The 17,853-nt window shown below is 39.4% G+C and overlaps 1 protein-coding gene across 1 annotated transcript in view; it reads right to left on the bottom strand.

Moving 5' to 3' along the window:
* unkl (unk like zinc finger) overlaps positions 1 to 17,853 on the bottom strand; it is a 117,260-nt gene that overhangs the window by 27,057 nt on the left and 72,350 nt on the right. Inside the window, exons 8-12 of the mRNA XM_060840262.1 lie at positions 15,634 to 15,815; positions 12,971 to 13,010; positions 12,822 to 12,895; positions 10,988 to 11,053; positions 4,880 to 5,045 (exon numbers count right to left, since the gene is read on the bottom strand). Of these exons, the coding sequence (XP_060696245.1) occupies positions 4,880 to 5,045; positions 10,988 to 11,053; positions 12,822 to 12,895; positions 12,971 to 13,010; positions 15,634 to 15,815 (528 nt within the window). The remainder of the gene's footprint in view (positions 1 to 4,879; positions 5,046 to 10,987; positions 11,054 to 12,821; positions 12,896 to 12,970; positions 13,011 to 15,633; positions 15,816 to 17,853) is intronic.

The following is a 17,853-nucleotide window of genomic DNA, read 5'->3' as shown; positions in this document are numbered from 1 at the left end:
TAACAAGGTCACAAAACCACAGGTTGAAGCAGGAGGAGAAATCAAAGAATAAAGATAAAGAAGTTCAAGTTTAAATATCAGAAACCAAGCTTGATCAAATGGTTGAGAAGAAAACAAGAATAGATGGAGGACAGGATGGACGTTTTTAGTTTGGAGAAATTAGCTGAATTACAACAGAATGATGAAAAATGAAAGCAGTTTTCAGGAAAAAAAAAGCATACTCAGAAGTAGAAACTGAGTGCATCCCAGAATGTTGTATCTTAAAATGAAGTCTTGATGAGGAAATGGAGCCCATCACATATTCAGGCAGACGGAAAATGGGCAAAATTTTGTCAAGTGGCATTACTGATGGCTTAAAGAAAAGAAGCACTGCAGGTAACATATAAATTACCAATAGAGTGTCATCTGGGAGTAAGGAAAACACAAGCCAAAATGAAAAAACATTTTATTGGCCTGGACTGCTGAAGAATGTGGTTGACATTTGTCAGACATGACATGTTAAACGTATCAGGTAATTGCAAAACCTCAGCCAGTGATAAAATCAGGACCCTTAATATTCATGCCTGCATCTGAGGAACTTTTACCAGAGTCTAAGTTGATTGCACAGAAACCCTACCTAAAACAAAAAAAAGTGGGAATCAGTATTTATTGACCATAATGGATGCATCTACAGGATTTCCAGAGGCCACTCCATTACACAGTATCATGGCTAAAAACATTGTAGAAGAGTTATTTAAATTTGTTCTTTATGAGATACGGACCACCCACAAAGATACAAGCAGATTAAGGGTCAAATTTTACATTCAAATTATTGAAGGAAGTTATGGATATCTAGGAATAAAACAATCCAAATCCACTGCGTACCATCCAGAATTGCAGGGAGCATTAGAACTGAGGCATCAAACTTAAAAGACATGTTGAGGGCTTATAATCAAGATTATCCAGAGGATTGAGATCGAGGAACTCCATTTGTACTGTTTGCAATTAGGGATGCATCAAATAAATCAACTAAATTCAGCCAATTTGAATTAGATTTTGACAGGAAGTGAGAAGACCACTGAAATTAAGGAGAAATTGGGGAGTCAGAGTTCAGAGACCACATATTTGGACTGTGTGTCAAATTTTAGGCAGAAATTAAAAAGAACAGGTGAGTTGGCTGGTGAACCTTTAAAGGCAAGGTTTAGTGGGCCTTATCAAATCGACAGGGAACTGAGAAAGGTAAAGAACACCAGAGAGAAAGAAATATCTCAGTGGGTCATATGAATATGCTCAAAAAGGTATTTTGATAAGGAATGAAAACAAAAAGAGGATGTGTTACTGGTGACAAGAGTGAAGAACCCAGCTCAGACTATTCTGAATTGGACATTCCTCAAAATAAATTGGACAATGAGGAAGTTCTCAAAAATAGAATAAATTACTGAATTACTTTCTAAAGGAAAATTGAAATGACCTGAAAGAGTCATTACAATCACACAGAAATATGTGGGAATAAGCTGGAAAGTATCAATCTAATTATGCGTGATGTAGATATAAGAAATGCTGTTCCAATTAAGCAACATCTTTATAGAGTTAGCCTTCTTAAGATAGCACAAGTTCAAAAAAATATTGAACTCATGTACCTCCTTTACAATAACATTCAACACTGGAGCCTGCCAAGGATGCATTCTCAGCCTTATATGGTACTCTCTTTACACCTGCAACTGTGTTGTCAAATTCCGAATGAATGCCATCCACAAGGTCGCTGACAGCACCACCATAGGACGAGTATCTAACAACAGGTCAAAATGCAGAAAGGTGATCGAGGGCTTGGTGACATGGTGCAATGAGAACCTCTCTCTCAACATCGGCAAAACTAAAGAACTGATCGTTGACTTCAGACTTCTACATCAATAGAACTGAGGTTGAGAGGTTGCAGAGCGTCAAATCCTTCAGAGTAACGATAACCAACAACCTGTCCTTGACTTCTCACATTGACATGATGGTCAAGAAGGCACAACAACACCTCTTCTTCCCCAGATGGCTCAGAAAATTTGGCATGTCCATAATGACCCTCACCAACTTCTACAGATGCACCAGTGAAAGTAGACTGTCCGGGTGCATAACGGCCTGGTATGACAACTGCTCTGCCCAGGGTCGTAAGAAATTACAGAAGATGGTGTGCACAGCCCAGTCTATCACAGAAGACAACGTTCCATCCACGGTCTCTATTTACACTGCTCGCTGCCGTGGAAAGGCTGCCAACATTAACAAAGACCCATCGCATCCCAGGTAATGATTTCCTACAACCTCTTCCTGGCTGTTATCAGACTGATAAATGGACTCTCGCTTCAAATAATGCTGATCTTGATAACATTGATCTCGCTTAGCACATGCCCAAGTCTTTTTGATCTGTATTTCCTTGCTTATTATGATCTGCCTATACTGATCATAAACAAAGCTTTTCACTTAGTTGGGTACACATGACAATAAATTAAAGATAATATAATTGAAGTGGGCTGCAGGGAATGGAGCTCACCCACAGAGATGGTGCCAAAACCAAATGGTACCCAACGATTATGTGTGGACTATCATAAAAGTCAATGTAGTTACAAAATCTCATTCATATTTTGCACTCTGCTTGGAAAATTTTATTGGCAAAGTGGGACAAGCAAATTATATTTCAAAATTTCAGAGTCACACTGGCAAGTATCTTTATCCAAAACAGCAAAAGGAAATTTTGGTTTTCATGACACTGAATGGACTGTACCAGTTTAAAGTTATGCAGTTTAGTATGAAAGATATGCCAGCCACACGTTAAAGAATAACCAAGGTGGTCATTTCTGGATTCCACAACTGTGTGGTGTACATTGATGGTCTGGTAAATTTTAGTCACACTGACAAGGAATATTTGGAGCACCTACTGGAAGGGTTCAACTGACTTCAGGAGTGAGCTTGGTGATAAACCTGGCTAAGAGTGAGCTCACAAAAGCCCAAGTCACATTCCTTGGCCACGTCATTGGAAACAGACAAAAGTACTTATGGGATGTGAAAATAAAGATTACTGGAGAGTTTCAGATATCACGGAAGAAGAGGTAAGTACTACAATTCCTGGGACTGAGCAGTTTTTAGCTGAAGTTTGTACTGAATTTTAGCAGTGCAGTTGCTCCACTGACTGACTTGAAGAAATGCAGACAATTTCAGTCCACAGAATGATGTCAGAAGACATTTGACAACCTCAAAAACTGTTAATATTGCGCAAGTGTTAGCTACATGCAATTATGCAAAGCCATTCAAGGCTGCTATCAATGCAAGTGATGTGGGTGTCTGTGCTATACTCTTGCAAGAAAATAAGATAGAAAGACTTAACAGGTATTTATTCAAAAAACTGAATAGTCATCAACAGAAGTATCCCACAATTAAGATGACGACCTTAAGGTTAGTGTTGGCATTGTAACATTTCAAATTTACATTGTCAGTAATGTGTCTGAGACAACTGTACATTGATCATAATCCCTTAATGTTTTTAAGAAAATTACAGATGTAGATTGAGCTTATTACTGTAGCAATTCAATTTTTAAATTATACATGTGGCAGGACAAAAGAATGTATTTGCCGTTGCATTGTCACAACTTTGAAAAAGTAAAATGGAGGCATCCAGTGGCAGGGAATAAATGGATTGAAATGGACTGTAGTCATGAACATTTGCAAGCTTAGAGTCAATTTAATGTGTCTGTATTATAGTCTACTGATAGCACAAAACTAAAAGTTTTAAAAATTAAGCCATCTTTGCATATTGATGGGGTGTAGGAGGTTATAAAACTATGGTTTATAGAGGTATATTTTGTCTTTTTTTTAAACAGAGAATGAGAGAGGCGACGAGCAACCTGCTTAAAGCCAATAAAGTAAACAGCTTGTGAGGCCTTGGGTTTTTTTTTTAAACTGAAACAACAGAAGCACCCTGAACAGGTAGGGTCAAGCTCCCACAGAACCAAGCTTTTAGCTTTCAGTATGAGTTGCTGGGGTCTTGATGTGGAAGCTGTTTTTCCTCTCTCTGTTGCAGCTAAAAGCTAGGGTTCTCTTTGTGCTGCTGGAATTGTATGTGAGACTATCTATTTTACTCACTTTGCCTTTGCCATGGGTATGTTTATAGGATGTTATCACATTAGAACAGTTAAGGAGTATGTTATTACTTTAAGGATTTCAATAGTTACAGTTCGTCCAACTTTTATTTTCATTTTGTCTGCATTTTAACTGCAGTGTATGATTAAATTGTGCTTTGCTTCAAGCCTGGTAGTTTGACCAATCAAACTGCACATGGAATGCAATGCCTGGCATTTGCCTTTGAAACAAGAAAATGTGAACGTCTAGGCCATCTCCTTGACATCTTTTGAGAGAATTAGGTCTGGTCCATAACAATGTTGGATACATCAGGTAATGGTCCAGATTTACTGGTAAAATGAACCTGAAAATTCCATTCAATATTTGGGTAAAAACAACAGCTGGCAGGAAATCGGTGGCAAACAGGAAAGTAAAACTGGAACTGGAAGAAAGCTCCAAAGAGATAATGCAGCCATAGTCGTTCAGTCCTGAATAGTCTCGTCTAGCCAGGATTAGAAACAGTACTTAACCAATAGAAAAGTTTAATATACAAACTACAACTATCCTTAATAACATGCACTTTCAGTAGGGGTCACTGTACATAAACTGAGAGTTTGATGTTAATACCACTTCTGACATTCAATACTCTCCAATGTAGCTGAGTAAATGAAGCAGCATAATCAGAACAAAAACAGTTCTATTATCAAGATATTAAATCTCAACCACCAAGGTTACGACAAATAATTCAAAATCACAGCTCTAGAGATATCCAAATAGCTCTCCAAATTAAATTAGAACTCACCAATAACGGATTCTACTGTATTGCTGGCAGGGTAAAATGGAACTGCTTTGGCATTCATAGTTGACAAAGTCGAGGGAGATGAAGTATCAGATCCAATACTAGATGCCAAACTGGATGTTATACTGGAAGCCAGTGGATTTACCACTGAAAACACATTTAAAAGATTCTGCAAAAGGACAGAAACAATTTGGTTAGAATAAGAATGAACTTACGAACAAACTAATTAATAATAATTAATTTCGAATTGCATTTAATAAATGCAATCATTTTCACATGATGGAGTTTCATAAACTCCATTGTGAGAAACAAAAGATTTATAAATAAACTTTTTCCAAAAACTATTGATTTTTGATTTTGAAATTGAGCTTTTCCCAGTTGTGGGAATAGCAATGTTATAAATATTTTTCAGTCAAATTATTCAGGATCCTATTAATCTGTAATCAAAGGAAAAATGCTCAATTGCACTTGCTGCATGATAACCGAAAAATAATTTTTGCATCATGACTGCCTTAATTACAACATTTCAAGTTAAGTGCAGAGTAGAAATTATGTTGACAACCTCAATTCCTAATATCAGATTAAGCAGAAGAACTGCCTTCTTTCTTGGCCAGCAAGACACAGGCTAGAGAAATACTAAGTGCGATTCAAATTCAGTGATCAGGACAGTCGGGTCAGATTGCAAGTGAGGTAGGTAGGGGGTTCCCGAGCTCAGGAACGGAGGAGCCGCAGCTCTTGACCTTGTCCAACAGATATGAGTTACTTACCCCCCTGTGTAGATGAGGAAAAGGGTTGTAGGGAGAATGAGCCAGCTGACCACGGCAGGAGGGAGGCAATCGGGGTGGGGGGGGGGGGGGGGGGGGGGGGGGAAGGTGGAGTAAAAGACAAGTGATAGTTATAGGGGATTCTATTACAGATAGCATCCTTTGCGAGCTCGATCGAGAGTCCCGCGTGATGTGTTGCCTGCCTGGTGCCAGGGCGCAGGACATCTCTGACTGCCTTGAAAAGGATATTGGAGTGAGAGGGAAGGATCCGGTTGTTGTGGTACACATTGGGACAAACAACATAGGCATGGCTCGAGTCTTGGAGCCTGCTCCGCTGTTCAGTAAGATCATGGCTGATCTTTTCATGCATCAGCTCTACTTACCAATCCATAGGTTCACAACCCTCTGGGTGGAGAAGTTCCTTCTCAATTCAGTCCTAAATCTGCTCCCCCTAATTTTGAGGCTATGCCCGCTTGTCCTAGTTTCACCTGCCAGTGGAAACATCCTCTCCACTTTATCTATTCCATTTATAATTTTATATGTTTCTAAATGATTCCCATCATTCTTCTGAATTCCATTGAATATAATCCCGGCCTAGTCAGTCTCTCCTCATAAGTCTCAATCCAGAATCAACCTAGTGAACCTTCTCTGCACCCAGTCGAATACCAGTACATTGTCTCTCACGTAAGGAGACCATAACAGCATGCAGTACTCCAGGTGAGGCCTCACCAGCACCCGATACAGCTGCAACATAACCTTCCTGCTTTTAAACTCAATCCCTTTAGCAATTAAAGGGATTATCAAACACTAGGAATGAAATTGTGATTCAACAGTAGGATATCTTCAAAGAGGAGCTAATTGACGTATATTTAGAGGTGTATTCCCTGAACAGAAAAATGGAAAGCAAACAGATCCAGAGCTCCCCAGATTTTAAAAAAGGTTAAATTAAAATTAAGAGCACTTATGACAGGTGTCAGGTAGAAAATACAACTGAGAACCAAGAAGTAAAAATAGAAATGGCGAGATGGGGCAAGAACCTTATTAGACAAACAATACATTTATATAAATGATTTTACTGAGAATATAGGAGAATTGTTAATGTTTGCAGATGATACCAAGATTGGTGTACAGTGGACAGTGAAGAAGTTCATCTAAGATTACAAACAGATCTTGATCAATTGGGTCAATGGGCTAAGAAGTGGCAGATGGAGTTTAATTTGAATAATTTTGGTAGTACAAAGAAGGACATCATTTAATTAATTAACGATAAGGTTCTGGGTGGTGTTGTAGAACAGAGAAAGACCTAGGGGTTCAGGTACATAATTCTTTGAAATTTGTGTCACAGATAGACAGAATGGTAAGGCGATGTTTGGCACATATGCCTTCATTGCTCAGAATTTTGTGTAGAGGAGTTGGGACATTATGTTGAAATTGTGCAGGTGGTTGGTGAGGCCTCTTCTGGAGTGCTGTGAGCAGTTCTAGTCACCCTGTTATCGGAAGGTTATTATTAAATTGGAGTGTGTTCAGAAACAATTTACTAGGATGTTGCCGGGAATACAGGGTTTGAGGTACGGAAACATATGGGAAAGACTGAGACTCCTTTCATGGAGCACAGGAGATTCAGGGCTGGTCTTAACAGAGGTTTATAAGATCATGAGGCGAATAGACAAGGTGGATGACAAAGGTCTTTTCTCGAGAGTAGGGCAGTTCAAAACTAGAGAGTGCATATTTTTAAGGTAAGAGAAGATAGATTTAAAAAGGAGATGAAGGGAAACCTTTTACACAAAGAGTGGTTTGTGCGTGGAATGAACTGCCAGAGAAAGTGGTAGAAACAGGCACAGTTACAACATTTAAAAGATATTTGGATAAGTTCATGAATAAGAAAGGTTTGGTGGAATATGGGCCAAGCTCAGGCAACTGGGATTAGTTTAGTTTGGGAAAATGGTCAACATTAATTGGTTGGACCAAAGGGTCTGGTTGTCAGCTGTAGGACTCAAAAAAGGGATGGTGGTCAATAAGTAGAGAAAATCTCAGAGCATTCGTGAGGCATATAAATAGTAAAAGAGTTGCAAAAGGAATTGTGCCTTTCTGGGAACCAAGAAAGGAGAATTGCACATGGAAGTAAGAGGCTTGACTGAGGTTTTAAATGAAAATATTGCATTTTTCTTGATCTGAATTTACTATGCAGGCAGTGGTGAAAAGGAAGAGTTGAGAGTGTGGTGCTGGAAAAGCACAGTAGGACAGACCCTAAATCAGCAGTGAGCCCTGAGAGCCAAGGGGGTAAAGAGATGATTCAGAGATGGGGGGGTTGAGATGGGCTGTGGGGGAAGGTAGCTGAGAGTGCAAAAGGTTGAGATGAAGTTGGGGGTAATGGCGATAAGTCGGAGAGGAGGGTGGAGCGGATGGGTGGGTAGGTCAGGTCAGGTCATGAGGGCGATGCTGAGTTAGAAGGCTGGATCCGGGATAAGGTGGGCGGAAGGGAAACGTGGAAACTGTTTAAGTCCACATTGATCCCATATGGTTGGAGGGTCCCAAGGCGGACGATGAGGCCTTCCTCCTCCAGTCATCGGGTGCTTGGGGTTTGGCAATGGAAGAGGCCCAGCACCTGCATGTCCTTGGTGGGTGGGAGATGGAGTTTAAGTGCTCGGCCATGGGCGGTGGGGTTGCTTCATGCATGTGTCCCGGAGATGTTCTCTGAAGCGCTCTGCAAGTCGGTGTCCTGTCTTCCCAATGTAGAGGAGACCGCATTGGGAGCAATGGATACAATAAATGACATGTGTGGAAGTGCAGGTAAATCTATGATGGATGTGGAGGGGTCTTGGACATATGTGAGGGGTGGAGGTGGGGGGGGGTGGAGTGTGGTGAGAAGGAAACGGTACAACAAGGAGGATTGAAAATTGAGCAGCAAGTGTTGGTATATACTATCAATATTGGCTGTTAAAATGTTAGGACTGGATGAGATGAATCCAAGGATACTGAAAAAAGTGACAGTGCAGTTTACCTGATACTAGGCAGAGTCTTTCAGTCTTCCCTGGACTCAGGATAGATGCCAAAGGACTGGAGAATTGCAGGCTTCAGCTCTTGTTCAAACATGAGCCCAGCAATTATGGTCCAGTCAGTTTCACAACAATGACGGAACATTTCATGAAACAATTCCTTACGACAGAACAGTAGTCACAAGGAAAAGATGGGTTGCTTACGAAGAACCAGTATGGAATTCTAATGCTTGATTAGCTTGGAGTTTTGGAAGAGGGAATAGAAAAGGTCAATGGGGATAATGGTGTTAATGTAGTGTACATGGCTTTTCAAAAGGCATTGAACAGATGTGTAAGAAATTATAACTCATGGAATGAAAGTAACAGTAGCAATGTGATACAAAATTGGCTCACCAATATGTAACAGAGTAATAGGCAATGGATATTTTTCAGGCCGAAGGGAGGTTTGTGGCAGTTTTCCAGATGTTCAGTATTGGGATCCTTGCTTTTCCATATATCTTAAATATCTAGTTCTTGATGTACAGGGGAAAAATTCAAAATTTGCAGATGATACTAGCTCTGATTATGATATGAAACCTGGAAGCAATGTTGGCTGTGAAAACTGTGTAGAACGTCGAAAGGACATTGACAAGTTGGCGGAATGGGTGAATAAGCTCAATGTGAAGAACGGAGAAGTGTTACATTTCGATAGGCCGAAAAATGAAGAGATAATATAAATAGTTGGCACATTATTTAATGGGGTGCAGAAACAGAAGGACCTGGTTGTAGGCATGCATACATCACCAAAAGATAGCAGGACAGGTGAAGCAAGCTGGAAACAAAGCATACTATCCTTTAGTTCTAGAGGTTCAAGGTAGAAGAGCAGGAAGGTTTTTCTGAATCTATACAGAACAAAACATTTGTTAGATCTCGGCTCGAGTTGTGTACACTTTTGGCTCCCACACCATAGGAAGGATGCAAATACATTGGCAAGAGTACGGAAGAAATGCACAAAAATAGTTCCAGGGATGACAAATTTCAGTTACAGGGACATATTGGAAAGGATCAGACTGATCTCATTGGAGATAAGATGACTAAGAGGAAATCTAATAGGTGCTTTCAAAATGATAATAGATCTGGATAGTAGATGGGTAGAAACAGATCACACCTGTAAAAGAATCAACAGCAAGTAGAGAGAGTCTTAAAGTGGTTTGAAAACACAGAAAATGTGATGGGAGAATTCTTTTCATACAGAGAGTGTTTCGTGTCAGGAATAAACGAATTAGAAGTGTGGTGGAGGCAGAGTCAATCAAGATAGTCACTGGAGCATCAGATTAGGATATGGGGAGAAAAAAAAAGAGGAAAATGGCACCAAGTTATAATGCTCTTTGCAGAACTAATGCCAACATGATGGGTCAAATGGCCTCCTTTGGTGCCATAACAATGCTGTTATAGGAAACAGCCAGCCAGGTATCACTGGGCCACTCAATAGGGAAAGTGCTTGTTTTTGGATATAAAAGTTGAAGTTGGCAAATAAGTTGTTCACATTCCTATCATCTGCTAACACACACTGCCCATGCTCTCACAAGACCACCATTTGGTACCAGATGGCTACAAGCAGTATCAGAACAATGTGCCAAGACGAGAGGAAAGGGGAGAAACATAAAAGATGTTTCTGGAGTGGGTAAGAAATCAGCATTAGTGCTCCCAGAAGATTCTTTGTAATAAAATTCATATCACTTTAATGTGAATTAATGTTTTCTAAACAAAATAATATTTTTGATCAAATTCTAAGGTAGTTCAGGCATAATGATGGTGTTCTTATTGTTTAAATTTCTCAAGATGAAACAGTGTACTGAAACCATGTCAAATATTCAGCTAATTGTTTTCACTGTCTTTCACGGGATGTTGGCACACTGGCAAAACTTAGCATTTGTTGCTCATCCATAACTGCCCATGAACCGAGAGGTTTGCTCGTTAATTTAAAACAGCAGTTAGGAGTTAACCACATTTCTATGGGTCTGAAGTCACATCTAGACGAGGTCAGGCAAAGACAACAGATTTCCTTCTCGAAAGGACATCAATGAATCAGATGCACTTTGACAAAAAAAAAGATATTTTCATGACTAACATTTCCTTCAATTCCAGATTGACTAATGAGCTGAATTTAAATTTTGCCAGGTGCCACAAGGGAATTTGAATCAGTATCCCCAGACCTTTAGTGTCATTGTCACAATGTCACCATCAGCTCCTTAAATGACAGAATCATTTTTCTGCACTGAGCAGCTACCTGGCAATATCAATGAGGCCCAATCTATCAGTTGTAGAACCATCACATTCAAGATCAAATTTAAATTTCATCTCTCACTCACCTGTTTACTATCATGTTCATTTAATTTCTGGTTGCTCTCTAGTGTTTGATTCTTATGTTGTTTTGCCTGCACGTAATCAAACATTTGTAAGCACTTCAGTTCCGATTCAAATATCTCAGCCAATACAACCACAATAACATCTTACTTCATCAGTTTTCAATTCTATCTCTCCACCCTAGATGGCAAAGAGTGAAGATGTTGACCAACAAATACACATCCATACACCCTCCAATCTCTGGAAGGGCCATAAACATATTCTTTCAGACAAACAGCTGGAAGATATCCATACAGTCATCTCACACAGTATATGTTGCAATATACTGCACTGATCTTACCATGCTCACTTGCACACATTTAACATAACATCTGGGAAGACCAAAGAGAAATTGAAAGGAAAAAGAGAGACATTGTCCATAATTTCCAGTAGTGGTAAAAGCATATTTTGGCTCAAATTACCAGAATAATTAAGTTCATCAATGACACCTGAATTATCCATGGAACGGATTTATGCAAGCTCTTGCTTTTTGTAACAAGTTGCAATGTTCTGCCTGATCTGTTATTGTCCACACAATTTGATCACACCCAAACAAAGGTTACAGCAAATCAATTTTTTAAACATATTTTATTTTCCTTCCTTATGACACTGAAAGAAGATGAACAACACTGGAACATCCCAAAACACAACCTGCGGTTTGCCGTGGTAACACACTTCCAATTAAATTATCATAGCATAGGAGTACAAAGAAGTGGAAGACAGAAACAGGCCCATTCAGTCCAGCCAGCCCACACTTGTGTGCGCCATCCAATGAGCAAACAGTCTTGATTACAATTACTAACCCTGCTTCCCACACACAGTTCTGGCTTTTCTTTCATAAGATAATCTGGAACGTTGACAGTTCCTGCCTCAAATCAATAAACCTGGAAATAAATCCCGGTCACACAGTATTGTGTATGTGTGCGAGAGAGAGCTCGAGACCAGAGGGACAGAGGGAGGGCGCGCGAACACAGAGAACAGAGAAGAGAGAACAGAGAAGAGAGAACAGAGAGAGAGAGAACAGAGAGAGAGAGAACAGAGAGAGAGAGAACAGAGAGAGAGAGAGAGGAAGAGAGAACAGAGAGAGAGAGGAAGAGAGAACAGAGAGAGAGCGCGCGTGAGAGAGAGAAATGGAAACAGCCTGTGTTTAAAATACCCAGTGCCTTTCTTTCCAAATTTGAAGCAAGCAATATTATCTTATAATCTTGGTTGTTCCGAATTGTGGAAGATGTTAGTTCAATGAATGGTACTAATCAGCTGTGCATTTTCTACGGGCTATTTAGACCGCACTGGAGCAGTCCCAAATATAGGTCAACTCGACACTCATATGAGAAACATGCAAGTAGTATGGAAAGAGAGTTGAAACCAGTCTTTTTAAAAAAAGGATCAAGAATGAGAGCAAGTGTTGCTTTATTGCCTTTTCAAAACATTCAAACACAGAATAAACTTGAAGGTATTTTTCTTAGTCTTCATCAAACAATGCTCCGAAAATCTTTTTGGTTTCAGATTAATTCACCTTCACTGACTTCAAAAAACATTCAATTGTCTTGGAAAACTTGATTGGCAGACACCGAAGTTCAGGTATCAGAGACATCACTTAGTGGAAGTTGACCAGTAAAATTGGATCCCTACTACTGCATACAAAGGTTACACAGACTGGAATTCATGGCATAAAGTATAGGAGCAAAACAGGTTTTGGAATGAAAGACTGCAAAAATGGAATTGGGAAATATATGTTGTTTCGAAACAAAATGAGCCTTTCACCCCAATTATAACAAGATAATTTTGTATGAGAGTTACCTGATCTTCTCGCTCAAATCCTGGTGCTTTTGGATATGTAGATGTCGGTGATGAAACACTGGATGTCGCAGGATCTGAACATAAACTATCATTAGTGAAATATTTGAGCCTACTTATCGGTTCAATAGGAGACAATGAACTGTTACTACCTGAACTTGAAGTAACTGTTGGGCTGCTAGATGATGAAACCTGAAAGGGAAAAACATTTAGAGAAATAGAATTAATTCTGACTGTCAAAAAAAATGACAAGACAACAAATTGACAGCCAGCTAATTATAATGGCCTCAGAATTGGGCAAATATTCAGCATAAATTTAAATACAAAACTCATCAAGTAAATCGCAACATTTTTTTTAAAAACATCCCAATGTTTCTCATGCTGGGACATGGTTATGTGGAGTATAGGAGGTTCATTGACCTGGACTTAATGCACAAAAGCCTGTTCATTCATGGCTGCCAATATCCTAACTCACACCAAGTCCAGTTTACTCATCAATCTGGCACTTTGGCCTACATCTTGCTGCAAGGACGTCAATATTGAATAGGTAGCAAGAGGAGGAATATGGCAAATCAGGAACAAAAACGACATTTAAATTTGGAGGCAAGAAACATGACTGAGATGGTAAAATGAATACATTTCATCAATCCATACATATAAGGCACATGGTGCCCAAGCCATGGCAACTGAGGTGAAAACCCAAAGCACTAGAAGGGTTTAAAAGTGATAAGGCAATGGTATTGAACAAGCAGTCAGTCCTAAATGTTGATAGGTGCTAGATCCAGGTAAGATACATCCAAGAATATTGAAAAAAAAATGAGTGTGTGGAAACTGCAGATGCTCTGATAATTATCTTTCAACCGCTTCTAGATTGGGGATGGGGCTGGAGAATAGGAAAATTGCAAACATTATGCCATTGCTCAGAAAAGGTTGCAAACATACAGACTAGTCAGTTCAACTTTGGTAGTGGGGAAATTTGTAAAAATAATTATTCAGGACAGAATAATTTTACAATTATTCAAATGTAAAAATGTGGGCTAATTTAGAAAAGATAGTATGGATTTGTTATGGGGAAATCATATCTAATGAATTCCAGAAGATTTTTTTTGAAGAGTTAAGAGAGGGGTGACGAGGAAAAGGCCATTGCTAAGGTATACTTGGATTTCCGAAAGGCATTTGATAGATTCACACAATGAGCTTGTGATGGGTCGTAAACTAAAAGGGACAGCAGCAAAGTGGACACAAAACTAACTGAAAAGAGAGGAAAGATTGTATGCTGCTTGATCTGGAGTAAGTTTTGAATTGGATATCTCCATTGTTTGTTATTGGGATCGTTGTTTTTCTTGATATACAAAAATGATATTAGTGTGCAAGGAACAAACTTGGAAGTTTGTGGTTGGAAAACAAAATAGAAAAATTGTAAACTAAGAGGACAATAAGGATGAAGATGAAGTGGAGAATTGCAAGATGATGCACTTTGGTACAAAGAACATGAAGAGAGAGTACAAAATAAATGAGTACAGACTAAAGGGTGTGCAGGAGCACAGAGACCTTGTTATGTGCACAGCTCTTTAAAAGTGGCACGATAGGTAGTGAGTACTGTTGATATAGTATTTGGTCATCTTGGCTTCATTAATATGGCTTAAAATACAAGACAAGGGAGGTTATGGTGAACCTATATCAGACACTGGTTACACCTCAGCTGGAATACTGTGTACACTTCTGCGCACCACAATACAGGAACACTGTGAATGCACTGCAGTGAATGTACAAGAGGTTCACAATGACTGTTCCAAATAGACATTTCAGTTATGAGGATAGATTGGAGAACTTGGGACTGCTTTACTTGGAGAAGGGGAAGGCGAGACCAGATACAAGTTTTCAAAATCATAAAGGGTCTCGACAGGAGAAAATGGTTCTTGATTGTAAGAGGATTAAGAATCAGAGGGTGCAGTTTTTCCCAAAGCAGTAAATGTGAGGCGAGAAATATATTTTCACAGAGTTAGTTTGGAATGAACAACTTGACGGCAAGTTAAATTGAGACAATTAAAATTGCATTGATTATTTAATGAGACCAGTTGGCTGGACAGATGGTTTGCAATGCAGCGTGATGCCAACACCATGGGTTCAATTCCCACACCAGATGAGGTTATCATAGAGGACTCTTCTTTCTCAGTTTCTCCCCTCACCCGAGGCAGAGTGACGGTCAGGTTAAACCTGAGCATCCATGTCTCTCTAAGGGCAATGGCAATTTTACCTTGCTTTTACTGAAAGATTATTTGAATAGAAACAACACAGGTTTTTGGGGAAAAGGCAGGCTTTTGGCTTTATGCAAAATAATTAGTTAATAGTACTTGAGTCAAATGGTTCATTCTGCACCATAACAATTCTGTGATTTTCCATCACAAGGCAAAAGTATGATTGGTGCAAATAAAGGGAGGCTGTGTCTTTAAAATTAAGTTGGCAAAAAAAATGTGCAATTTTGTTTGAAAGGAACTCAAATGAGGAAACTAATTAAACATTCATGCTTAGGTCAAGAAATAAGTAGCAACCTGCTCAACCTGCAACCCATTCATTAATCACAAGGCTGTTTTCAGCTGTATGAGGTGCATAACAGCAGTGATTACATTTAGGTTATTTTGGCATTGTACTTCAAGTTTTCATAACATCAAAACACTGACAACGAAACAAGATAAAATATTACATGAAGAACATCAAATTCTGTCTCATGTAGTCATGATTCATGTTGTACATAGATAAGGAGTTTGATGGCATTGAGATAATAATACATAATAGAGTGAAGGGGTTTACTTACATTTCCTATTTGTCCATTATTGCTGCCTGAGTTAATACTTGAGCCCCAATCACTTGCAGATCCAATACTTTCTGTAGAATAAAGCCTAGCACTTTGCTTGGACTGAGTACCTGCCGCAGCTCCTGCCTGCATCATAGAGGCGACCTGATTCATAATCTGCACTTCCTCAGTAGAAGGGATTCCTACAAAAAAAAGAAAACTTGAATTCACAACAGAAAATTCATGCTGTACTTTATTTAAGAGCTCCAGTTAATTAGGAAAATGAACAACTACCAGTTATTTAAGTGTTATTAATTTGGAGTAATTAGCACAAATATAAATCTGAGTATATGGCTGGCTGCACATGAGCAAACAAGCCTGGCGATGCAGATTACTAGTTACAATCATCCCTAAGCCAAAATGACTCTGGATGCATGATCACGCTAGAACAGTTCATCCACAATAACATCACACTAGCAGTGTGTGCTTGTATGCAGATGACGGTTTGGAGGACTCAACTTCATTGGCTAGCCAAGGTCTGACTCAGTAGAAGACATTCCTTCCAGTTGCAAGGCAGCAGGGATCTGTTGCTTGCTAGTGACACGACACAGCCAAATGTAGTTTTTGCTCCTGCATGCTTCTTGCACGATCTAGAGGTAGCGTGCCTACAAAACACAGCCCTAGCAATTTCAAGGATATCAGAATAACCTAGACCTTGTAAATGATGGTAATTGAAGGACTTCACTTTATAAACCTCAAGCTCATACACCATGAGCTTGACTGTATGTTCAACATTACAAATCAGTTCTCCCATCACTGATTTACTTTATGGAGAAAATTCTTGAAGCATTGAATGCTTTGTCACAAGAACTCATTGAGACAATGACAAATGTATTTTAAAGGACATTGAACAAATATTCAAAAAAAGCTTATATTTCTCTAGCACCTTTAGATTAGATTCCCTACAGTATTGAAACATGCCTTTCAGCCCAACAAGTCCACACTGACCCTCCAAAGAGTAACCCACCCAGACCCATTCCCCTATATTTACCCCTCACTAACACCATGGGCAATTTAGCATGGCCAATTCACCTGACCTGCACATCTTTGGACTGTGGAAGGAAACAGAGCACCTGGAGGAAACACATGCAGAAACAGGGAGAATATGCAAACTCTACCTAGACAGTTGCCCAAGGTGGGAACTGAACCTGGGTCCCTGGCACTGTGAAGCAGCAGCGCTTATCACTGAGCCACCATTTACCCCATAATAAAATGCCTTTTACATAATAAAATTCCTCAACCCCTTCACAGGAGCATTATAAAACTAAATGAAACTGGGTCACGTAACTAGACCAAAACTAAATCAGATACCCATGGATTTAAGGAAATCAGCAAGCAAGTTCAGAATCAGTGAAACGTAGGGAAGCTATGCCAAGGTTTAAGGGCTATGAAACTGAAGGTTGAATATCATTCGAGGAATGATCAAAATCAAGGATCCTCAATAAGCTAGAATTAGAGTGCAGATACTTTGGAGGGATTTAAACATGAAGGGGATTACTAAGATGTAGAGGCCATGGATGGATTTGAAAACATGAGCAGGAATTTGAAAATCAAAAAAGTTGATGAAATTAGCATCAGTCAGGAGCTACAGAATGGGATTTGATGCAAGGCAAATCACAGGCTAAGTTTTTCATAACCTCAAGTTTAAAAAGGTTTGAACTAGTTGGCTAGTTAAGTGCTGAAGTTGTTACATTTAGAGATCACAAAGGCATGGATGCAAATTTCAACAGCAGATGAGCTCAGGCAGAAGCAAAATCAGGCAATAGTAGGAGGTGAAAATACGCAGCCTGAATGATGAGGAGGATATTTGGTTGGAAGCGCATCCGGAGGTCACATTTGACACCAAGGCTGTGAACAGGTATAAGCCTCAGACAGTTGCCAGAAAGTGAAATGGATTAAGTGGTAAGACAACAGTGTTTATTAGGAATTGAAGACAACGACTTCAGTTTTCCTAATAGTTAACAAAAAAAGGAAATCTCTGCTGGTCCAGTACTATATTTGACTAAGCAGTTAATTAAGCAAATGAAATAGAGAAGTGGTGGTGAGGTAGAGCCACAGTAAAGCTCGGTATCATCAACTGAGTGAATTCTGTCTGAAAATCATCAAGGACTATTTTTATGGGGGCTCTTGTGGCACAGTGGTAGCATTCGTATTATTAAGCAAAGAGAGTTGGCTTCAAGT

The sequence above is a fragment of the Hemiscyllium ocellatum genome, chromosome 20 (genome assembly GCF_020745735.1).
Source record: "Hemiscyllium ocellatum isolate sHemOce1 chromosome 20, sHemOce1.pat.X.cur, whole genome shotgun sequence".
In the NCBI taxonomy this organism is placed as follows: domain Eukaryota; kingdom Metazoa; phylum Chordata; class Chondrichthyes; order Orectolobiformes; family Hemiscylliidae; genus Hemiscyllium; species Hemiscyllium ocellatum.
The sequence above is the reverse complement of the archived record's forward strand: the minus strand, read 5'-3'. Positions and strand labels throughout refer to the sequence as shown.